Genomic DNA, 26,126 nt, shown 5'->3' with positions numbered 1-26,126 from the left:
AAATCAAACTAAATTATATTCACTCTCTTTCTTCTGACAGAGACCGTGCTGGTCAAACCATTTCAGCAGTAATGTCTACGAGAGCTTACATTAATTCAGTGTGCTGACCACCCCCCCCCCCCCCCCCCCACCCCATGCAACTGTCCAGCGGCCGATTTTAACTGGGTCATTACTAACAATAGTGCTATTGGAGATGCAGGGAATATAGCAGCACTGGTATGTAATTTGCTGCAGAATGGACACGCGCATGTTCACCTGCAGCCCAAACCTTCTCACGGGCAAACGATGCGATGAAGGCAGCGCGGTAAACATCGGCCAATGTATCTTCGCTTTACAGTGCAGATGGTAGGTAAAACGAAAGTGCTTTTTTCTGTTGCCAGGCGCTTTTGCAGGACATTTGTGATGTGAATGCTTGGAAAGGGAACACACTGAGAGTTGTTTTGACAAAGAACTGGAATGTCATTTTCTTTCCTCTGGCCTTAAACCGCAGCCCAGTTAACACACTTTCAATTAAGATCAGGCTCAAACGCTGGGCAGCACACAGCTACAGCTACACTGGTGGCCTGCACTGGGCAGCTCCACCGGAATAGTAAACAATGTGGCTTTATTGCTCCAGGACATGCCAATGGCAACATCATGGCCACTTTTGCTTTAGCTTTTTGTTGATATTGCCAATGAATCTATGTCACCATTGTTGTCATAGGGCAGAAATGAATTAACCTTGTATCTCCTCATTTCAACTTTGAATGGTCCCCACCCCATAATCTATAAAACCCTACTACATTATACTACAGTGTCACATAAATGTAGCAAAATAAAGGTGCCCATTTACAAGCCACGACACAACACATTATGAGCTTGTAGAGCTGCTATTTTTCGCTATGTTTTGTTTTTTTAAGTGAAATGAAAGTGATTCTATGGATTTTTATAAATATTGAACCACTGAGGTGTATTAACAAGTGCTTGTTACTAAATAATAACTGCATTGGATTTATTGGAAAATTGGTTCTTTATAAAATGTTCTGAAAAGTAACAGTTTTGGCTTTTGGGACGTACAAGGTTTCCACTCGGTCAACGACTCGGTCATACAAAACAGAATGATCAACTCAATCCACCTGCAGCAGTTCAAACCTACGGCTTTGCATCTCCAAATTGACTTTACCTGAGGATGCAAAACACTGCTTTGAAAATGGCCACAGATGGGAGTTACTGTATGGCACCAGTTGAAAGCAAAGGTCTGAATGTGTAACAGCTCGTCTAATTCAATGTGAACAATCCTTTAACCGCATAAACCCTACTGGCCCTATTCTACATTTAGTGAAAATAGCAGTGAGCCTGTGGATCGGCTATAATATATCGGCAAAGAGATTGGGGTTGGAAAAAAGGCGCAGACTTGGTATGAAGTCTTGGGGGATCCCGGTCAATAGGGTTCATGTGGTTACAGGCGTCTACCCATGAAAAATGGAGAGAAAAAAAACGAAATTGTCTTCCCTGTCACGTAATTCCGCTGATCATCATTCAAGTACAAATAGTGATTTGTGAATAATTTATTACATAAGAGAAATGGAGGGAAAATGGGATTGTTGGGATTTGGAAGAACACGACCATTCCCGAGGGTCATTGACCCTCATCATTTTTCCATTAGCTCTGGAATGGCTTTGATGTTAAACAGTTAACGGGTGCATGCATGTGTATGCACACTGTATGTTGCCCTGTTGCATGCGTGTGTGTGTGTGTGTGTGGGGTAAATGGTGCATTTATATAGCGCCTTTATCCAAGGCGCTTTACATAGATGCATTACATTCACCCATTCACACACACACACAAAAGGAGGGGCGGCGGTGGCTCAGGGGTAGAGTGCCTGGATGGTAAACGTAAGGTTGCCAGTTCGAACCCGGGCTCCCGCAGAGTTACTGTCGAAGTGTCCTTGAGCAAGACACTGAACCCCTAATTGCTCCCGATGTGCTAGTTGGTGCCTTGCATGGTTTCCGCTGCCATCGGTGTATGTATGTGTGTGTGAATGGGTGAATGTAATGCACAATCTCTGTAAAGTGCCTTGGATAAAGGCGCTAAATGCACCATTTACCATACACCGATTGCAGCGGAAGCCATGCAAGGTACCAACCAGCACATCGGGAGCAATTTGGGGTTCAGTGTCTTGCCCAAGGACACTTCGACATGTAGACAGGAGGAGCCGGGATTCGAACCGCTGACCCATGGATCATTGGACGACCTGCTCTACCTCCTGAGCCACAGTCGTGTGTGTCAGCATGCACATTTGTGTATGTACTGTATGTTTCTTGTGCATCTGCCTGACCCGCGTGCGTGCGTGCGTGCACACACACACACCTATGTGTACATTGTCGTGCGTGTATGTACAATCACGTTAGTGGGGTAACACGCGGCTCCCATTTTGTGATTTAGCTCAGGCGCTGCAGGACGTGGCCTTTGCACTTGCCTCCAAGAGACCCTGATCTCTACTGTGTTATAGTTTCTGCTGCCAAGACGGGTTAAAAATAGGAAGAGCTCTAACTACCCTTGTTACCTATGGGGTTCTGCTCATCCTCCGCTGAGTACAGACACGGTCGCTGGCATATTAGATTGGTATGTTAACCCGTTTTGGGCGGGAACCCCTTTTGGTGTTTCAAGCATTATGTTATACTTTAGCTATTGAAAAATAGCAGATCTACAAGCTCATAGCGAGTGGCGCGCTACGAGCTTGTAGATCTGCTATTTTTGAAAAAAAACATGAAAATGTGGCCCAAATCCTGACAGAAAACTGTCAGGATTTAGAAGACATTTTATAAATTTCGACGTCAGGCCTGAATGGTTTAATTAGAAAGGTGGGAGCACTTCTATGTTATATCGCTGCTGCCGGGCGGAAACCTTGTATGTAGCACATTATGTAGACTTAGATACTACATAATATATAGTACAGTAGTACATAGTATAATACTATACTATGTAGACTTAGATAGTATTTTAAACAGACTCATAGCTTGTTACGTAGACAGCTCTAGAATTGCATTTTATGTAGTCATAGCACTTTATAGTACACATGTATAATATAATATATAGTATAGTATATATAGTTTACATAGATACTCCACTGTTACGTTCTTAGTTTACGCATGATTCATGATAACTACTTTTGTATATGATGTATGCCATGCTTTTGTTATTGCTTAATGTAAATCGCTTTGGATTAAGAGCGTCTGCTAAATGCCTAAATTGTAAATTGTAAAACTATTACAGTTTTCTTTCCACAGCTCCACCTCAATGAATTAGAATATTGTGTTTCATTTTTTCCCCTAATATAATTCAAAAAGTTAAACTTTCATATATTCTCAATTCATTGTGCATGAAGTGAAGTATTTAAAACCTTTTTGTTATAATGGCATACAGCTCATGAAAATAAAAAAAATCCAATCTCAACAAATTAGAATATTTTACGAGACCACTAAAAAAAATAGTCTTTAAATGAGAAATGTTAACCATCTGAAAAGTATATTATTGTATGCAGATAACACGGCCAACATCATCACTGTGTTTTGTCAAGTCCAGAGTCTCAACACAACCATATTTTACAGCACTGTGTGCCTCCATACATTGACAAGCTTTATGTTGATGCTGATCTTCCTTTTCAGGCAGCACTTGACACCTGCCCACAGAGCCAAAACTACTAGTAAGTTGGGTACTGACCATGGGATTACTGTGCTTAACTGACCAGCCAACTGGCCTGACCTGAACCCCACAGAGAATCTATAGGTTGTATTGTCAAGAGGAAGGTGTGAGACATGAGATCAAACAAACCTTCCATAACACCTCAACAGTGCCACAGGCTGATCACCTCCATGCCACGCCCTGTTGATTAAATAATTTGTTCAAAAGTAGCCCAGACCAAGTATTGACTGCATGACATTAATATACTTTTCAGATGGTCGACATTTCTCTTTAAAAAAAATATTTAGTGGTCTCGTAAAATATTCTAATATGTTGAGATAGGATTTTTTGATTTCCATGAGCTGTACGCCATAATCATCAAGATTAAAATCAAAAAAACGTTTTAAATACTTTATGCACAATGAATTGAGATATATGAAAGTTTCACTTTTTGAATTATACGGAAGAAAATGAACTTTTACACAATATTTAAATTCATTGAGATGGAGCTATATAATATATAGCTAATATATATATTATTTTTCAGTTTAGTTTTATAATAGTGAAAAAGCTGATGCTCATGCCCACAACACGTTGCATTGCAGACGTTAGGCTTGTCGGTTAGCTATTTTCAATACTTTTTCTTCACATTCTTGTATGATAAAGTAGGCCGGCCGGCATTACATGACAAAGAAGCATACAAAGTTGAAATATGAACATGCAAGGACTCTGCCTGACAGCAAAGATATTATAAAAAAACACACACACACACACACACACACACACACACACACACACACACACACACACACACACACACACACACACACACACACACACACACACACACACACACACACACACACACACACACACACACACACACACACACACACACACACACACACACACACACACACACACACACACACACACACACACACACACACACACACACTTCTGTGATGCTTCCATTTGTGGCCCCCAAACGCCACAAATGGTGAATGTTTCATCCTTGACTCTGCAATTGCTCGGTTTTTTACCACACCGTCAAAAAATGTTACAAACTCTTCCAGTGCACCTGCAATAGAGCGTCGCAGTCCCGCCTCCTACCCTGGACCAGGAAATGAAACCCAATGCATTTTTCCCATAGACATTTCTTAAAGTATTTATTTAAAGACGGTTACGCCGCGGACAAAGCCAACTCGAGTCGTGACAACTCATGACAACACAAACAATATTTTGGACCAAACAAATAATTACAAAGAAGAAAAACAAAAAAAGTGTTGTAACCTGCCGTTTTTTTCTTCTTTCTAATTATGTGTTTGGTCCAAAATATTGTTTGTGTTGTCATGAGTTGTCACGACTCGAGTTGGCTTTGTCCACGGCGTAACCGTCTTTAAATAAATACTTTAAGAAATGTCTATGAGGAAAATGCATTGAGTTTCATTTCCTGGTCCAGGGTAGGAGGCGGGACTGCGACGCTCTATAATAGTCAGACCTGAACATATAGTGGCGGTTCGAAGTCTGACAAAGTACCTGACAGTTGGGTAAGGGGCGAGAGCAAATGTGCGCAAGAGAGAGAGAGAAAGAGAGGTAATTGTGCATTTCACAGATGTCATCGCAGACAATGAAAAGCCTTTGCAGAGGTCGTGCTGTTGTACTTTCATTCTAAAGTGCACAATATCACCCTGGTACCACACCGGAACGCTGGAAGAAATCCAATTATTGAATTATAATAATGATAATAATAAGAAAATGAATAAATAAAAAGATGTAACCCACTATTTCAAGCGTTGAAACAGGTTAATTACATTATAACTGCCTGGGTGTGTGAAACAATGTTGAGTGTAATTCAAGTTCATTCCGACTTCCAACTGCAATTTCCATTTGTTTTTGCAGCAAGCTAGAGAAAAAAGATCGATTTATTCTCTTCAAATTGTACTGCTGATTCTTTTTTTCCTGAAAATGTCTCCTAAAGGTACTTTTTGACGATGACTAACCACAACACAACAAAACACAACACAACACAACAGATTTGCTAATGATCAGCCTTTGGACTCTCTGGATCCACGTAATGGTGTTCTTGAGGACAGACAACGATTTCCATCTACCTCGTTCTATTTGATCAATTGAACGTTGGAGTCACTCCTCCACTCACAAGAACACCCAGCAGGGATACCAAACAAAAGCAGGAGGCTCCAACTCGACCTTTTGGGAGGTGTGAACGAAAGTATGAATCGTTCACTTCCACTTAAGCCTGCTTTATGCTTTTTCCTATGATAGCGCCGTTTGTCTAAAATTGCCGATCTACAAGCTCACATCGTGAGCCTTCAGATCGTTTTTTTGGGACACGACGCCGTCCTACGACGGAGTATAAATTAGGCATGCAGCCTCACGGGTGGCCCAGATAACCACACAGCTCACATGCACTCAGAGTGAGTCACACACTTAACCCATTCAGGCCTGACGTCGAAAATTTAAAAAAAAAGTTTTCTAAATCATGACAATTTTCGGAAAGATTTGAGGCACATTTTAACGATTTTTCAAAAATAGCAGACCTACAAGTTCATAGCGCGCCACTCGGTGGCGCGCTATGAGCTTGTAGATCTGCTATTTTACAATAGCTAAATTATAACATAATGTTTAAAACGCTAACGCTAACGTGACATGGATGCGTTCCAGGTATCAATGGATTAAACACAAGTGGGGGTGATAAAAACAAAAGGAAAAAAAACGAAAGAACAGCAATGGCTGTAATCCTGTTATTGATTTCAACACCAACCTCCTTGCCTCGCTATTGAGCACCATTTATGGAGGAGGTGTTGGGACAATTGTTCTCGCCTCCACAGTTAATCTTTAAAAACTTCAAGACATTTAAGTCATCTCTAATGCAGTGTCATTCATGGTGACACACACACACAAGAGCCCTACCGATTTTTTACCCGCAGGCCCAGAGGGCCCACTATCAAGGCAACACACACACACACACACACACACACACACACACACACACACACACACACACACACACACACACACACACACACACACACACACACACACACACACACACACACACACACACACACACACACACACACACACACACACACACACACACACACACACACACACACACACACACACACACACACACCTTTAGTCAACCACTAGTGTCAGTTCAACTGCTTCATCACGGTTACATTATTTACTATTTACACCATGGCATCTTTGCCCTGAATTCAGAATTCCACAGGGAGAAGCATTCTTTGTAAAACAAAGTCCTGAATTCCATGGGGAATGTAAGACTTTGTCTCATAAAGCAGATGGCTTCTTTCTTTCTTTCTTTTTTCCGACTATGATATAATTATTTTCCCCCTCTGCCGTCGTCATTCTAATCCATCGGCCCTGCGAGGGTCCGCTTGCATTCGACGTAAGTGCAAATTTAATCAAATGTAGGATTAAATCAATATGAGAATCGATGAATGCAGTCGGGTTAAAATGCATGCAGCCAAGGGTGCCTGATTCACAGATTACTAGAGTATTATTGGATTAAAAACTCATACAGTATGTATAACCCATTCTGACCTGAGATCAGATTCAAAAAATGTCTTCTACATCCTGACAGTTTTCTGAAAAAGCTATGTTTCTGTGTCAGTCGTTCTTCGATTTTTCAAAAATAGCAGACCTACAAGTTCGTAGCGCGCCACTCGGTGGCGAGCTATGAGCTTGTAGATCTGCTATTTTTCAATAGCTAAAGCATAACATAATGCGAACACCAAAAGGGGTTCCCGCCCAAAATGGGATAATCCATCGGCCTGAACAAGGGCCCGTTCGGATCGGATGCAAGTGCAAATGTAATCAAATATGGAATTCAGTCAATATGTGAATCGATGAATGCAGTCAGGTTGAAATGCACAAAGCCAAGGATGCCTGATTCACAGATTACTAAAAGTATTATTGCATTCAAAACTCATTATACACTATGCAATGATAGGCCGTTGTAAGGCATAAGCAAATGATACAAAGTAATGGAAGTGCAAACAGCCATTTGCAATTTAATTAAAAAAAATGTATCTGAAAATTGGACTGCCTTCAATAATGATTTCCAATCATCCAAGCTAAATAGTAACCATGACAAAATAAATGTATCGTTGATCCTATACCCTTTCATTAAATGACTTAATCACCAAAATATTGCAGATGTGCTGTAACCAATGTTATGCAATACACTGATTGCAAATTAGCCGGTACAGAGCCAACACTAAAGTAAGTAACCTACAGTATGCATGCAAAGTGAGGCTATTGAAGTTATACCAGACTGAGATGAACTGCATTATGGTTTAATATGCTTTACAGCAGTTGTTAGAAACATACACAACGCCATAGCTCTTCTACTGTTGCTATACGAGTGGAACATTTTCCGGAAAAAAAATCTGCAAGGATCGCAGTGATCCTTAAGACTTACACTTTGTGAATTATGGCTGTTGAACATATTATATTCATGGGATTCTTTTAGCTTCCATAATGTATGTACTGTACCAGATCGACGTACTGTAATGAGTACATGGCGTGTCCCTTTGTCTGTTGAGCCCTGACCCGACTTCAAGAACCCTTAATTAGAATCCAGTGCCCTCATGTGCTCAGGTATATTAACCCTCCAATCTGGAAGCAGCACAGCCAAATCAGTAGCGACCAGAGCACTGTCCATTTCACGGTTGATTGATGACATGGATTAAATACAGATCATCATTCACCTGGCTGCCATTTCGACCTGATTCCTTTCTCAGTATTGTGACGATGATGATGAGTGACTGGAGGCGCCACCGTCTACATACACAGTACAATGTTTCCACTGCTGCCAGTTTCCCCTTTTCTCCTTTGTACTTAGTGTTTGCATGTGTTGATGACATGAATTATTGTGTACATTTGTATACTATGTTGATTAATTGAATACATAGCACCACAATGGAAACACGTCCCCACAATGTTTTCGTGATATAATTTTAGACCTAAAAGGCTGTTAATATTTCTGGCTAATACAATATTCAATCAATCACGCCTTAATTGTGATTAAGGCATGATTGATTGGTTAAAGTTTAATTCGATCCTATATTAAGGTGCATTCAAAGGGCATTGGGTTGAATATACGCCCTCATGTTTGAAGTGGGTGCATGCCGGTCAGTCCAGCTCTCTGTAGGAGGCCAAACATGTACAGCGTCTTGCCTGCATGCTGTGTTTTGTAACTTCTGAACTCTGAACTCGATGCCCGGCGGGCTCTCTGCTCCAGTGTGTCTGTGAGTGGCTGTGCACACATCTCTCCATGACCACGTAGCTGCAGTATAGCATGAAGGCCGGCTGGCTGTTTCATGGCCAGAAGCGCTTTAGCCTAAATTTGATTAAAACTAAAGTTGGCCTCTGTGAGCTCAAGGGAGGAGTCGGAGGACCATTAGTACAAGAGGAGCCAATGGAGTGATACTGTTATGTGTGCACGGGGAGCACTGTAGGACCCAGAATGCAGACGACAAGAGCAAGGGTTCGATTTTCTGGGGGGGAAGGAGTGGAAAATCTTGGCCTCATGGCCTTTTGATACCCCGGCCCTCTGGTCATACATTTTTAGCGTTGGAGATATGTTTTATCCCTGCTTCTGGTCAAGCCAAATTAAATACAAGCACTTCCTTACAAGAAATGTAGTCTGTCTGATGTGTTTAGTATATTATGTTTGACAACATAGGCCTATCGCAACTTCAAATGTTAACAACATTAGGCGTGACATAACCTTTTGTGGCATATTTTCAAAATATTTGATCTCGATGCGGCATTGTGAGCTTTAGATCAAGTTCACTATTTGAGTCATATAGGGATTTAAGTTGTTACAAATGTCCTGTCCCCCCTACCCATTTTTATTTCCTACAAATTGAACCCCGAAAGGAAACAGCTGTTCACCAACAAGGGGGTTTTATTGTACAATGAACCAAGTCCAAAATCCGAAACAGAATCTGGAGCAGAGCTCTCAGAATACAAGTAACAGAAGGCTAGAAAGACAGAACACAGTAACAAGTCTTCTGAGCAGGCAGAGGGCAACGAGGAGAGGCAGAGGTGACGGAGAGGCTGTCCAATGCCTGGAGAACATGGCCAGAGGGGTCAGAGAAGCTGTCCAATGCCTGGAGAACATGGCCAGAGGGGTCAGAGAAGCAGACGGCGACAGCTGCACTACACTAGCATAGCATTAGTAGTAGATGTGTTCCTCTACAAAACGTAGCTCTCTGACATGATGATGCACAAAAACGATTTTCACCCACTTTTTGACTTGTAAAACTGTGATGTGACAATAAAGTTGATTCTAGAAATACCCTGTTACAAGTAAAAGTCCAGAATTCAAAAAGTATTGGCATCAAGATGTACTTAATCCATTGAGACCTGGAACGCATCCATGTCACGTTAGCGTTTAACCACATTAACCATTAACCCATTTTGGGGCGGGAACCCGTTTTGGTGTTTTAAACATTGTTATAATTTAGCTATTGAAAAATAGCAGATCTACAAGCTCATAGCGCGCCACCGAGTGGCGCGCTATGAACTTGTAGGTCTGCTATTTTTGAAAAATAGTTAAAATGTGCCTCAAATCTTTCCGAAAATTGTCATGATTTAGAAAACTTTTTTTTTTTAATTTCGACGTCAGGCCTGAATGGGTTAAAGTACCAAAAGTAAAAATACCCATTTATGGAGAATGTATACCCAAGTTTTCAAATGTATGAAATGTATAAACATCTTTTGAAAATAGCAGATCTACCAGTAAGACGCAATGAGGTTGAGAAGCGACCTCACCCTAAAGGGCGAGGTCGCTCTAAAACAACAGGTCTGGGAATGCCCATATATGGATCATATTTTTATTTTAATTATTTTTAAATTGTAGTTTTCAGGCCGTGCAGCGTAAAATGCATGGCAATTAGTAAGGCCAGGCGGGGCCTCGGGCCAGTCCAGTTAGGGCCCAGTTAGGGCCGGGCCTTCATTTTCAGGCCTGTTGAGAACTCGCCGGCTGCCAGGCGCGGTTGTGCGAATGACTTTGGTGCGGGACCGTCTAGAGTTTGAAATGGGCTCTCTGAATGGACAGGTATCAAGAGTATGGGGACAGGTGGAGAAGGACCAACATATGGAATGTCAGAACAGGTCAGCTCCATATAAGGAGATCTAAGGGTGGCAGCAGGGGCAGTGTCTTGAGTGTACAGAGTTTGATGAGTGATCATATATGGAGACAGCCATACAGTATATGGATGTCACAAGGCGAGCTATGGAGCGTCACGAGGCGTGACTGACAGACAGACTGGCTGACAGGTTTTAGCGTGACAGAGGTTTTCATAGTAAACTGCAACGGTCGCAACAAGCTCACAATGTGTCACATACATTGTGAGCTTGTAGATTGGCTATTTTCAAATGGTTGAAACGTGTGTGTATATATATATATATATATATATATATATATATATATATATATATTGTTACTGTGGTATATATATATATATATATATATATATATATATACACGGTGGGTGGTTAATGTCCAAATGAGTCCTTTACTGAGAAGACAGACTGCACAAATGAGTTCTTACACATGGGAACAATGCAGTCACCATTGAAGCTTGTGTAGTTGCTCTACCAGATCTGACGTCTACCAACTAGTCTAATCTAAAGTTGTCAGTTGGTGAATGTAGATTGGCTTTTCACTATTTGTGGTAGTCCTATGACAGAGTATAGGATAGGGCGCTTGAGAAACTGTCCACCCCTCTGTTAATTTCACAAATGGAACCCTGGCCATACCATAGCTTATTATTATAGAGACATCTGAAGGCTTTCATTAAAGAAATAGCACCATGTTGAAGGACAAGAGGTTAAATATGTGATCAGTAAAGGTAGCAACACCACAACGTATAAATATTCTGTCACAACTAAATATCACTGTAGTTATTCTTACTGTTACAATGTAAAAGTTGGTGTAAGAGCTGTCTTGTACCTACACATTATAATCCAAGCACTTGATTAACTCCATGATATGATCTAAATTGGATTAAATGTTAATTGTCACATACAAGTCCATGTAAAGTCTGAGAAACAAACGGTTGTCTTATTAGTGAGCTTATCATGCTAGTCCTTTGATACTGCTCTATCAAAGCGCTTTTCTTCTTCTCATGACACGGCTGGGTCACTTTTTACTCTCTCGTCAGCGGTGGAAAGTAACTACTAGTACACTTACTCAACCACTGTACTTACTATTTTCGTTTTGCAATGCTTCTACTCCACGACATGTCAAAAAGAAAATATTGTACATTTTGCTATTTTTGACATTGTTACTGTGGTAGTGGTGGACTTTGCACATTATCATTTCAAAACATGCATGAACTTATTTCATTCTTCAGCCATTCATATTAACAAACAAGAATTCCACCAACTGGTAAAACACAAGGCTAGCAGCCCAAACAAATACACACACTATTCTATTCCTTTGAAGGTTCCAGCAGGCTGAAGCAAAACACTGGAGCGCGCGCGCGCGCGCGCGCACACACACACACACATTCCAAAGTCGTTTAAATACACTCAGCATTAACATGACACTAGCCCGTTTCTATAGTATCCCAGTCGGGAGCGGATGGTAACTTACGTGATGTTGTTGTTGTTGTTGTTGTTGTTTGTAGTCATCAGGCCGGAACCACCAAACCGGACTCATTATCCCAGCGATAGTATTCCTTGGAGTTTGTTTGGTATCCATCTTTCAGCGACTGGCGAGACAAAAAACAAACAGGGGGGACCAAAACAAAGGCTTTCCTCCAAGGAGGAAAGTCAGGCAGGTGAATCAAATCACATAATCAACACAGGGATCTGGGGCAATCAGGACACAAGTGACTGCATAATCAGGGTGGAGAGACAAGACAGGTAATAACAAACCAGAGTATTACAGGATTACAGGAACACTACTACAAAATAAAATACACAAGAAACACCAGGGGACTCAACAGACTAAACAGAACATTAAACACAGAGTTACAGAACTAGACAAGTAGGCCTAAATGTAAACCAGACAAACGAAATTAAACACCTAAACCAAAGAAGAAAATAAAGGTCCAAGTTAGGTCTGTTTAGAAAAAAGAAAGGAAAAAAATATATACATTTTGAAAAATGTGCGTACATTGATACTGTGTGTAGGCTATATTGTGATGCTGATATTCTTGTACTCAAGTAAAATTGTAAATACAGGTCTATACCGCTACTTTTACTTAAGTAAAACAAAAAAAGAAAAAAAGAAAAAAGAATTAATCAGAACCACAGGCTAAAAGAACTGTCAGGATTCTCCAGTGGAGCCAGTGGCTGTTCCGTCCTCTCTGGGGGATTCTCTTCCTTGTAATCAAGAAGCAAGGCTGTCAGGAAGCAGTCCTTCATCACCATGGCCTGTCACCACTCTCTGAATGTGTGAAATCCAGGGGATGTGAGGACACATGCTGGGCCTCTGATTTACATTTGCAATCATTAAGACAGAGTCAGCTTTATTCAAATCAGTCCATTAAAAGAAAAGGAAAAAGGGCTCACTAATCACACATCTTATTAACCTCATTTACTTTTAAAATACATGCATTGATACATTACTGATGCCGTACGATTTATTGTACGTTGCCAAGTGAATATGACATCGGATAAGCATGCAGAGACATGACTCATGGTTGTAAAGGTCCTTACAGGCCAGGGGCGTGTTCTTTGTGTGATTAATTTGCACGATTTGCACGAAATACACATACTGTAGGCCGTATACTGTTGTGAGTGTTATGAGAACATCACTTAAACAAGTATATTAAAAACCCTGCAAGACCCACGGTTGTACTATTGCAACATTTCTATTTTTATTCATTACTTAATTCATATATTTTGTTTCTGTTCTTTTTCACCTATACAACATCATCATTGATGTTCAACAACAAAGCACTTTATTAGATCAAGGTTGATAAAAAACATTGTGAGAGCAAACTCTAAAAGTTGGCAGCTAAGATTTTGCTATGCTATAAACGTATCAATCAAACATGATCTTTTACTTTACTGTCACATCACAGGTCTACACACGCAAAAACGTGGTTGAAATGTGCAGCCCATATATATTGTAGACATTCTTACAGTGGATAACAGCACTGTTGTTGTGAACACAACAGCTTTTTCTCCTGTGATGGCCCCCCCCTTGTCTCCACGCAGGTCCACCAGCAGGTAAGTTTGATTGATTGATTGATTGAATTGATTTATTGATTGATTGATTGATTGATTTATTGAAATATTTAGTTTGCAGAATTACAGTACATTTCAAGCACAAACTCAATACAAAGGCTGTTAACTGTGAGTGGACGACCCAATTAAGCATTACACTTGTTTACAAGAGGGTCCACCATGTTCAATTCATCAAAACATTTAGAGACGTACAAATAGACACTACTATATAGACAAAGAACAGAACAGAAATTCATCATAATGGAGGTAAAAAGGGAAAAGAAACATATACAGTGAGGGGGAAAGCCAAAGCCCAGTGGTGCGGCTATAAGCCCTCAGCAAGCTGACGATCCACCCACTGTAGGTGGTCAAATATATACTGTATATACTGTACACTGTAGCCCCAGGACAACTGTTCTAACTGCTTATATAGCTACACAAAACAACAAAGTAAAACAATAAAACAAATCCACTCCTAGGCTTCTGAAGTAATTCCCACATTTCCCACCTTCTGAAGCAAGCTAGCTCTATGACAGGCAAAAAAAAGGTACCTGACTGGTGTACTGTATATAAATGCCAATCTGGGGTAGAGCTACTATGACTCCCCAAAAAATGACCAGTAATCTTGTGATTCACCCCCAATAATCCCAGGGGTTAACACAGTGATCCTGGACCAGCCCTCATATGTTACAGACTTGTTTGTACCAGGGACGGGCGAGGAGAAGAGGTGTGCATGGGGGTATGCATCAGCCCCCTATCGACAGCTTCCCTTTACTACACCAAACACTTTCTTTCCTTAATCCATTTAGGACTGACACCAGATTCTACAAAATGTCTTCTAAATCATGACAGTTTTCTGAAAACCCTATGTTTCTATATTAGTGGTTCTCAAATTATGTCATGTCAAGGACCCCAGAATTGTTTTGAAATTCTGAAAATACAGGTATGTTGTTCCAGGGACTCCCCAGAAGCAAAGATTTGAGTTAAAAACATTCGCTCTGAAATAATATATATTCAAAGATTTGCACCACATTTTCAGGATAAAAAAAATAGCAGACCTACAAGCAGACCTACGAGCTTGTAGATCTGCTATTTTTCAATAGCTAAAGTATAACATAATGCTTAAAAAACACCAAAAGGGGTTCCCGCCCAGTATGGGTTAAAACATAAAGCATCTCATGACTCTGAAGAAGAGGTAGTTGACATTGAAACGTCAGTCACCCTGGCTAGCACCTTCATGCATAAAAAAGGCTTACATGTCCGAGCTGCTCCATGAAGTGTCCTATTTTTCTTCGACAAAGCATATGATTTCAGGGCCTATAGTAACGTGACTGTCATACATGATAAGCCTGTCTCCTGCTCAAAGCACTTCATGAGTCTTTAACCACTTATTAAACCATATATACTTCATTAAGCAAAGTCCCCCAGGGGTTTATACATGGACCCCTCCATTTTCCCCTCTTCTCCAAATCTCTTAAAGGGACACTTCACCCTTTTTGCAAAAGAATATATGTTAATGACGTTTAGAAGATTTAGAACACTTTCCTGGGGGTCTTTGTGTGTGTAATATGTGGTTTTAGATATTTTAGATTTTAGCAGTGAGCCCAGTGTCTCTGATGTCATGGACACTGGGCTCACTTACTTCCTGGACTACATGTTGTCTCAGTAAGACAGCCATCCCCCTATCCACAAGGAGGAGAAGTGCACCAAAGCTTTATGGGAATTGTAGTCCAGGAAGGAAGTAGGCCCAGTGTCCATGACATCAGAGACACTGGGCTCACTTCTAAAATCTAAAATATCTAAAACCACAAATTACACACATAAGACCCTCAGGAAAGTGTTCTAAATCTACTAAACGTCATTAACATATATTATTTTGGAAAAAGGGTGAAATGTCCCTTTAACCAAAAATAGATGACCTACAGTACAAGCTCACAGCATGTCACATTGCGAGGCAATTTTCAGCTTGTAGATCGGCTATTTTCGCCTATAATAACATGCAGGGAAAAAAGGCCGCTAGGGATGTGGTTAACTATGTCAGCATGTTGCCAGGCCATAGTGGTTCACATCATCTTGTGCCAAGGACTCTTTAGCAGAGGAGCAAGAAAACTGGTGACCCATGTTAATGAAGTTTAATACAACATAATGCTGTACGTGGCCTATATGTGCATTCATAAAATATGAAACATAGACAAGGACAACACTCTTTTTTAATTTCCAGACAGACATTTCGGTTTCGGAAAAGACACAATCTAGGTCACTAAAAATACTACTAAGATACTAGAAAATACAAAATATTGAATGGAAATGTCTGCAGCCAGAAAATGGCACATACTGACATGATGTGCATATTATTTCATGTAAAACAATTTGAATTGTCTTGTTTGTTGCAATGTGCTATACAAACGTTTTCCTTGCCTTCCTTGTCTTTGATGTGTACACACATTGACGGCTTTCTAGCAAGTGGGGTCAAATAAGGTAGCAATGTCACGATAGTGGAAATTTGATTTATATTCCAAATCATACATCTGAGCCAACTATGTGCCAGAGAGAGAGAGAGAGAGAGAGAGAGAGAGAGACACATGTCAGGCAGGTGACATGTTGAGACCCTCACCTCCCAGACCTTCTGTGTTGGACAGCGATGTCCATGGTGGGTCACCACAAAATGTGATAACGGTGTCAATTAATGTTTTTCTCAGTGTTGACCACCAGGAGCCCAAATGGAACCTTACAGGTCTGTAACTCTTGAGAGTGAACAAATGGAACCAATTTGGATCCAAAATCCTCTCACACCCACAACCCCCTTCATGTGGGGTTCAAATCCCCATTAGGACATTTTTCATTATTATGTGGCTACTGAAATTGTAACCAAAGTTTTCAAATAGGCCTAATTATAGTGGAGTAAAAAAGTACATTATTTGTCTTTGATATGAGTAGAAGTAAAAGTACTGCAAATAACTATAAAAGTAAAAGTAAAAACAAAAACAAGAAAAATAAGAAAAAAGAACACGTCAACATTTTTCTGGTTCTGACTAATAATCATGATAAAATAGCACAATTTTTTTCCCTACTCAGTATTTGTCTCATGGGAGGGAGGCAGTTCAGAAACCTGTCCACCCCACATCATCGATAGGGAATTTTTTTAAATCTTGTTTTAAAAAAATCTGCCGAACGATGATGTGACTGGTGGACGGGTTTCTGAACTGCCCACAGCCCTCCTATGAAACACAGACCGAGTAGAAAATAATTGTGCTATTTTATCATGAACATTAGTGAGGAGTAGAGGACCAATTGTATGAAGATTGAAAGGTTGAAAAGTGAGTCCTTTAAGTATACAGTACATGAGCAAACTTTGATTTTGTGCCTGAATTCAGATTGATCTCATGCGATTATCCTCAAGTCAGCCCCCTGACTCTGCCATGCCAACCAGCATAACAGCATTTACATGTAATCAGTGGATAACAAAATGTTTGAATAAGAAAGTCCTGTGGAGAGACCTATAGTACTCTGGTAGAAGATTTGATGGGCATGTCTGTGGCAAGGTTAAACAATGATTGAGCACACCAGTGCCATTTGTATTAATAGCTTCACATACAGTAGCTATGGTGCGAATTAATGTAGGGGTATCCTATATGGATTCATTTTAATTCCTTTATTTTGGGGACACACATTACATTTGTGACAATATGGCACTATAGCAGATAATGCACATTAAGTACTGTGCCTTTGATTGAGCTGTGATTTCTTCCATTCTTTCTTTGAAAGCTCACACGACACACCCCCAGGGTTCTGTTCTACAGTCTGAACCCTTTTGAAGCTATTTTTTACCTGCTTAACCTACTTTTGGAATGACATACACTTTTTGCTCTCCTTTCTCTCAGAGTGAAGAATAATCTCACGTGATCTTTTATTTTCTTTGTTTTAAACTAAGACTCACAATTGACTGTGAATTGTCGTGAACTCTGTGGAGGTACAGCAGCATATACAGTAGTAGCAATGTAAAACATATATATATATAAAGTAACTATGAACCAACCAACAGAATTATAAATCACTTCTCATACTGTGTCTCAGACTGTGGACTGACTTACATAACAGTGTATCGTACTGATGAGGTGATCTTTGATTGTAATTTTAATGGGGAGGACTTACTCATTACTTAGTTTGTCTTGGATTCCTGTCCACATATTGTCTTATAGTCATAAAGTTATCAATACATACTACATAACATGACTTCCCACACATATTTATTGTTGTCAACTGACTGCTGTAGAGTACATGACCTTTGATGATATATATTTAGACACTTTTTAATTGCTCTCAAAAGAGAGCAATCATTATTACAATTATTTTTCCAATTTTTGCTCCATGCACAGTTGAGTCTATATTCATCTTGGATTCCTGACAATCTGGCATATGTCCAAACATTCCTTTAAATTGAGTGAAATCCATGTCATGTTTTAAAGGGCCCTTGAGAAAAATACTTCATACAAATGCTGATCAAATAATGAAATACAAGAGATGTTTTGAATAAATGAGCTACTGTGCTTTGTTGGATAAACAATATCCTTGTTTATCACTTTAGTTATTGACAATAACTAAAGAGAGCCTCTGAGAATACACGACACATTACACTAAGCAAAATCAATCAGTGCTGTTTTGGCATTGATGGAGAAAACAGAGTTTTTTAATAAGTATAATGATGGCTAATGAAGGGGAAAAGAGCAATGCAAGCACTACTTAATAGTCCTTAACTGTTACAGCCTCAAAGGTCTTTACAAAAGAAGGCAAGGACATGCCATGTCCTTCGGCCAAGAAAAAAATAAATACAATAAAAATAAATAAATAAATAAAATAAAAACAAATTGCGACCGAAGGTCGCGGTTAACTATAGAACCTTGCGTTTTTGTCACTCAAAATCCCCATACATGGGGAGTTTTTTGTCACTCAAAATCCCCGGCCCATACATGGGGAAAGCCTCCATATAGTGTGCCCAGGTCTCGTGACATCACTATGACATCATCAGGGATGATTGTAAATCAGGGATCATATCATAGTAAATGCGACCTGCTGTCGCAATTAAGCCCATATATGGAGATCCCTGATATCAATTAGTATATGGATATATGTCTTCGATGTTTCCCTTTTGACTGAGAACTGTCCATTTAAACTCTAGACGGGCCTGCCCCAAAGTTATTTGTGCCCGGCAGGCGGCGAAAACTAGAGTTCTCAAAAGGCCCAAAAATTAAGGCCCGGCCCTACCTGGGCCCTCAATACCCTGCCACCGCTGCCACCCTTATAGATCTCCATATGGAGCTGACCTGTTCTGACATTCCATTATGTTGATCTGACCTCATCAAACCCTGTACTGGCTGTACACTCAAGACCCGCTCCATATATGGCCAATGCTTCTTTCCCTCAGGCGTCTTACTGGTAATAATAATTATAATAATAATAATTACTAAATGGGAAGAGAAAAGTAAGAAACCAGCAAATGCAACAGGTGCTGAGTGGAAGAAGTAAATGATGAACTGCCCCTACAGGTAAAGTAATAGTAACGTAACAATAACAAATGATACACTATAAATAGTAATAGTACAATATAAAAGTAACAAATTAAACCCAATGAGGGATATCCACGACCACGGGCCAATTAACTCCGGGATATTATTGCCAGAGAAATAGAATACAACGCTGTCTGACACAGAGCAGTTGAGGACACTCAGCCATGGGCATAACGGACGAAGAGGAAGCACAGGGCCATTAGAGGGGATGGTAAAGACCGCAAATACACCCGACACCATTTGCTTTAAATGTTGCCATCATGATACACTGATAAACCATGGAAAAGACTATAGGGCGACTGTGGCTCAGGAGGTAGAGCAGGTCGTCCAAGGATCCATGGGTCGGCGGTTCGAATCCCGGCTCCTCCTGTCTACATGTCGAAGTGTCCTTGGGCAAGACACTGAACCCCAAATTTCTCCCGATGTGCTGGTTGGTACCTTGCATGGCTTCCGCCGCAATCGGTGTATGAATGGGTGAATGTAATGCACAATCTATGTAAAGCGCCTTGGATAAAGGCGCTATATAAATGCACCATTTACCATTTTATTTTGACTATCTCAAGTACAACTTTCTGTTCAGTCGGGTCATTTGAAGCAAAACATGACATCCATATTGTAGGTTGGATGTCAATTGGATGTCATGGATGTAATGGTTTAGTGTTTAGTTTTGATGGTCTGAGGACCGAAACATCTGCTCTCTGTGTCACTTTATTTCACCACATCAATGGGGCAGTATTATGCGTGTCTTAAGTACCAGGTCTTATGACTTAACTTAAGACCTGGAGGCGTGGTCAATGCTGTTTGGCCACTCAGAATAGCCAAATGGCATTGATCACGCCTCCAGGTCTTAAGTTAAGTAATAAGACCTGGTACTTAAGACACGCATAATACTGCCCCATGTCACTTTTTGCATTTTTGTAAGTAAAGGTCTATTTGTGCATCCAAAGAACCTTGATGTTAATTTCCAGTGTGCGAGCCTTTTTGTTGTTCCCTATAAGCCTTGAGTGTAGAGTGCACACATCTCTAAGTTTGAAGTATCCATTTAGCACACATGAATTGGGTAGAATTTGTGAGAATTTGTATGTCCCCGCGTCAACGTGGCTTGGTTTTAAATCTGTCTATATTATTTCCTGTATCTGTTCGTCAAACTCTTTCTATATTCTCTCTCTGCAGAGATGCAGCGAAGCTAACCTCAGCTTTGCATTGTCCTCCTTCCTTGAATGAAACAGATCTCAGAAACCTTAGATCAGTGGTTCTCAACCTTTTCAGGCCCCAAAATAATCATATTTGAACTGCATGGGGACCCCCCCACCCTGACCTTTTAGGTATTAAATACCCCCTGGGGGTCCTGACCCACAGGTTGAGTGTTATGCTCAACCGGTGCTGCGTAGTCAAATGTGCCATGGGCCCCAAAGGCAAAGACACAGGAGTAGGGGCAAAAAAAGGAAATGTATTCACAAAACGTTACGTTTGGGGAGGTCTGTCTCTGTGGGGAGCGTGATGAGAGGTTTTTGGAAATCCGGGGAGAGGGGGGGGGGGGAAGTAGTGGTGGAGCTGGGAGACACTGGGTTTGAGGAGGGAGCCTGGAATAAAACAAGGTTAGCACAAAAAACACAGTTCTACAATACTGAAAACTCTCTAAAGCACACTAGAGAATACGTTTTTAAACTGCCGATTACTATACTAACCACAGTAGTCAACGGCCAAGCATCGGGCGTCGGTTCTCACTGAGCTGCCCATATAATATATGGGCAGCTTCTGTTGATGGTGATTGTGGAGCAGCTGGGCTGAGACCAGCCACACCTGAGCTGGCTGCTGTCACAGTCACAGACTTTTGTCATTCCTAGTCTAGGTCTTGTATTTCTATGTATTGTTCCATGGTCTAGTTTTTTCCTGGTTCTATGTTTGTTTGCTCCAGCTGTGTCTCATTTTGTAATCGACCCTCATGTGTATATCAGTTTTGTTCCCCAGTCAGTCCTTGTTGAGTCATTGTATCCTGTCACATGTTTCAGTTGTTCATGTTCACCTGTCTTCTGTATTAACACTATACCATGCCTGGCTGTCCTGTGTTTGGGTTCTTACCTCACCTACATGTGACAGAATGACTCAACCAAATGCACCCAGCGGACAGCACCCACTTACCACACAGGCTGCCATTCACCCCGTGAGCTGTATGGTCCTGTGACTGCAGTATGAGCCCTATATGAATGGCAAATGGACTTGTTGGTGCTACAACTGGCTGGTCGACTGTTACTTGGAGGGGATACTACTGAAACACATGCTAGTTTGATTGTGATGTCCTGGTTGTGCAAGTTTCCAGTGTCACTCCTAGAAGTCCTGGTGTGATGGCTCCAATATCTACACTCAAAGTCCTGGTCATGCATTGACTGTCCTATGCCACATCAGTCCCATTGTCAATCCCTGTTCTTGTCCTGGCAGTGGAAGAAAGTCTCTGGGGGGTTTCAGCCCCTTTCCCTGCCCTTTGGACCCACTTAACTATGCCCTGTTCCTGTCCGGCAGTGGAAGAAAGCTCTGGGGGGTTTCAACCCCTTTCCCTGCCCTTTGGACCTATACTCTAGTCTCTATGCCCCATCCTTGTCCCAGCAGCACTGCAGTGGAAGAAACTCTGGGGGGGTTTCAGCTCCTTTCCCTGTCTGCCCTCCTGTCTACCTGTGCTCTCAAGCCTGTTCGTCGTCGTCCCCCCCTAAAGTCCCTATTCTACATGGACATTGTGTGACGTCAAGAGCCGTCCCTTGAGGGGGAAGTACTGTCACAGACTTTTGTCATTCATAGTCTAGGTGTTGTATTTCTATGTATTGTTCCCTGGTCTAGTTTTCATGGTTCTATGTTTGTTTGCTCCAGCTGTGTCTCATTTTGCAATCAATTCTGTGTGTATATCAGTTTTGTTCCCCAGTCAGTCCTTGTTGAGTCATTGTATCCTGTCACCTGTTTCAGTTGTTCCAGGGGGTCCCAGCGAAATTAGATAACATAGCATCATAGTCATTTTAACCACTTTATCCATATTGGATTTGTTGGATATAAAAAAGCAGATATACAAGCTTGTACATCTGCTATTTTTGAATTAAAAAAATAATCTTGATAATATTGGAAAGCTTTGAATAATTTAGATTTTAGTTTTTTTTTTTACACAAATCTTCTCTTCTGGGGGGTCCCGGAAACATTTTCAGATGGGGGTCCGCATCCAAATTGATAATCAACTCTCGACATGAAAAGATGAACCCTCAGGCCGGGGGCCTCGTGCTCTCATCCAGCATTCTCCTCATGCCGTTCACTGCTGGAACCTTGGCCTCCTGACAAGCCCCCCCCCCCCACCTCCGTGGGGAGACCTGTCCTCTCTCCCCTCTCTCTTGCTGTCTGGCGTCCTTGCCATGGCAACCTGTAGCCCCCCCTCCTCTCCGTTTTGACTTCTTTCTTGCTTATCTCACTTTTTCTCCCCGTTGTTCAGTCGTCTCGTTACCCTTCCTCCCTCCTCCCTCCCAACACGGAGTCATCTCATCCACACACCCCCCCTCCCTCTCTCTCTCTCTGTCTTCCTTCTCCTTGTATGTGTCCCTTTCTCACTCTTTCTCCTTGACTGCCCCCCTTCCTCTCTCCTCATCTGCCCCTCCTCTCTCTCTCTCTCTCTCTCTCTCTCTCTCTTCGCCTGCCCATGTGACTTGACTCCCTCATTATGCTGCCGAATGTGACAAATCAACAAAGACACACACGACACACACACACGGCCGTGCACACGCGCACACGCACGCACACACACACACACACACACACACACACACACACACACACACACACACACACACACACACACACACACACACACACACACACACACACACACACACACACACACACACACACACACACACACATGCCCTCGAGGCCTGACCGTGGCGGCAGGGGACTTTATTTATCTGTGGTTTCCCTCTGCTCTCCTGCCCATCCTCTTCATTCGCTCTCCCGTCATGAGGCGGCAAAAAAAAAGAAAAAGAAAAGAAGGGTGACACGGACAGGCTGTCTCCGAAATTGGAACATGGCAACAATAATGAACGGCTGCTGTGCACCGCTAAGGGTACAGATAATTGTGTACACACGCTACAAACACACGGTCACATAACCGAGGCCCCCCCGGCCAGAGGGATTACCATGTTATGTGCAGAGCAAGCGCTTTTGAACGATTGTCATTTCATTCGCCTTCGCGGGAAGAGAGGGGAGGGGAGGGGGGTCTCGAGGAATACAGCGAGATGTGCAATTTGCATTTCCAATCAATACAGATACAAGGGTGGGAGTGTGGGGGGCGGAGCGTTCAGAAAATTGGGTACAGATCTCGTTTCATCAACGCCAGTTGTGGGTTCCCATATCACACGTCAAATTAGGAGCTAGTATTATCTGCTGCTCCCAGACGACTGCATTTTAGTTTAATTCATGGCTGAAACTTGTGCTTGTCCTCTCCTTAGACGGTACTATCCGGAGGGCACATTTAACTCCCAAACGTGTGAAATGGACTCCTATAAAGGGCCCATCTTCACACTTTCCGAGCACTCCGGATTTATGTCGTTACTTGTTAACCATCACCACATTTGAGCCGCACTTTGCATCTCTGTCTCAGTCAGGGGTAATGGAATTCATGTTGGACAATTAAACTGCTGGATTGTCAAAGTGCAACTCGCATTAGTATTTCACTCACTAACTCTGTGCTATTTTTTTCACACTCTCGTGAGCTTCATGTTCAATTAGTGAAAGTGGGTGAAACATGGCATATGTCTTGAATGTTCCCCTTTCTTGTCATAGCCAAACAACAATGACAGCCAAGGACACTAAGATACGGTACTGCACATTTAACTATATACTTAAACGATCTTTTGTGACTGGAGGTCCCCAGGGCTCTATTCGAGGCAGTAGGCAAGTTGTGCCACATTGTGAGCTTGTAGATTTGCTATTTTCATAGAAGGTTAGACATCGATGGGCATTAGAGAGTGCGCAAAAAATAGCAAAAACAGACAATCTACAAGCTCACAACCCATCGCGACGCAATGCATTGTGAGCTCGTTATTCCAGCAAACGATTGAAAGTGGTTTTGTTTTTACCCGTGGGTTGTCTAAACAAACTGATGAAGTATAAACAACTGCATTGCATCCATTGGAACCAGGGGTCATCGCCATGCAGGCATGTGGTAGACATTTCTGTCAAAATAAATATGCCACAGATAAAATATGAGTGACAATAATATTACCAGAAACACATAAAGATATATTACTACTACAGGTCTACTACTATAACAGGTCTGTAACTCTGAGAGTGTAAAAATGTAGCCTACACTTCTCAGAGTTAAGGGGGTCCTCGCAGATAAATCGTTTGGGAACCACTATTACTATTGGACTCATGATGTTCCATATACACACAGTTAATCAGTGTCATACATATTCTGAAGAAAACCCGGAGACTGACATTCAGTAATTGGGTCGTATGATAAAAAAAAAAAAACATTATGGACAAGACCGGACATATTGATGACCCCTGATTGGAACACAGGTTTTCTTCTCCTTTTACATTTCCTGAAAAGCAGCAGTTTTGGAGGTACAAGGCTTCCACCGGACGATAACCACCACCACCACCCCCCCACCACCACCCCCACCACCCCCACGCCCACCACCCCCCCCCACCACCACCTCCACCAACCCCCCCCCCCCCCCCCCCCACCACCACCCCACCACCACCCCCCACCCCCCCACGCCCACCACCACCACCACCCCCCCCACCACCACCACCACCCCCCCCACCACCACCACCACCCCCCCCCCCCCCACCACCACCACCCCAGTCAGCCAGCCAGCCTATACACCTGGCCTACTTTCCTTTCAGCAGAATGACTGACCTTAACCCATCAAGACCTGAGAAAATCCTTTCTGTGTCACTATATATCAAACCTTTTCAAATAAATGATATGTAATTGGTGTGACGTCTAGATTGGGGCCAGATCAAGTCAAATCAAGACTAGTCAGATCTGGCCACTAAGATGGACGTCCCTGGATGAATCAGAGAGAGTCCGATCGAGGTCAGATCAACTTAAGTCATATCATAACTAGTCAGATCTGGCCCAGTATTATTTCAACTGATGAAGACGTCCTGGAAATGACGTAAAGATCATCCCGATATGGGCTGTGATCTGGCCTAGTCCTGAACGTCCTGAACGCCATCATGATGTCATTTGGCTTGCTGCATGGGAATGCTTTAGTTTCTCTAAAATGACACAGATGTTTTCCCGGTCTTGCGGGGTTAACCTGCCACCTCCGCTGCAACACCCAGGGCCCAGACGGGCCCAGACGGAATTAAAGATGCATGGAATGTGACACGCTCTGGCTGTCACACATTTTGAGCATATTTCCCTGATTGCTCTGCGAGATATCTCATAGGCTTTTTTTTCCCCCCTTCTTTTTTTCCTCCTTTCTATAAACGCCTCTCTCACAGGCTTAAGCTGTCTGGCAGTCCGCCTCCATGCACACACGGACACATGCACACGCACACGCGCAAACACAAACACAAACACACACACACACACACACACACACACACACACACACACACACACACACACACACACACACACACACACACACACACACACACACACACGCGCAC

The 26,126-nt window shown here is 42.0% G+C and overlaps 1 protein-coding gene across 4 annotated transcripts in view; it reads right to left on the bottom strand.

Moving 5' to 3' along the window:
* LOC306917653 (uncharacterized protein) overlaps positions 1-12,485 on the bottom strand; it is a 144,418-nt gene extending 131,933 nt beyond the window's left edge. For all 4 annotated transcript variants that reach the window (XR_013789210.1, XR_013789211.1, XM_079495948.1 and 1 more), the window contains exon 1: positions 12,323-12,485. Coding sequence is in view for 1 of the 4 variants with exons in the window: in XM_079495947.1 (XP_079352073.1) it covers positions 12,323-12,360 (38 nt within the window). In the remaining 3 variants the exon portion in view is untranslated. The remainder of the gene's footprint in view (positions 1-12,322) is intronic.
* Positions 12,486-26,126: the final 13,641 nt, after the last annotated feature.

This window comes from Electrona antarctica, assembly GCF_951216825.1.
Source record: "Electrona antarctica genome assembly, chromosome: 24".
In the NCBI taxonomy this organism is placed as follows: Eukaryota; Metazoa; Chordata; class Actinopteri; order Myctophiformes; family Myctophidae; genus Electrona; species Electrona antarctica.
This window is presented reverse-complemented; position numbering and strand designations above follow the sequence as displayed.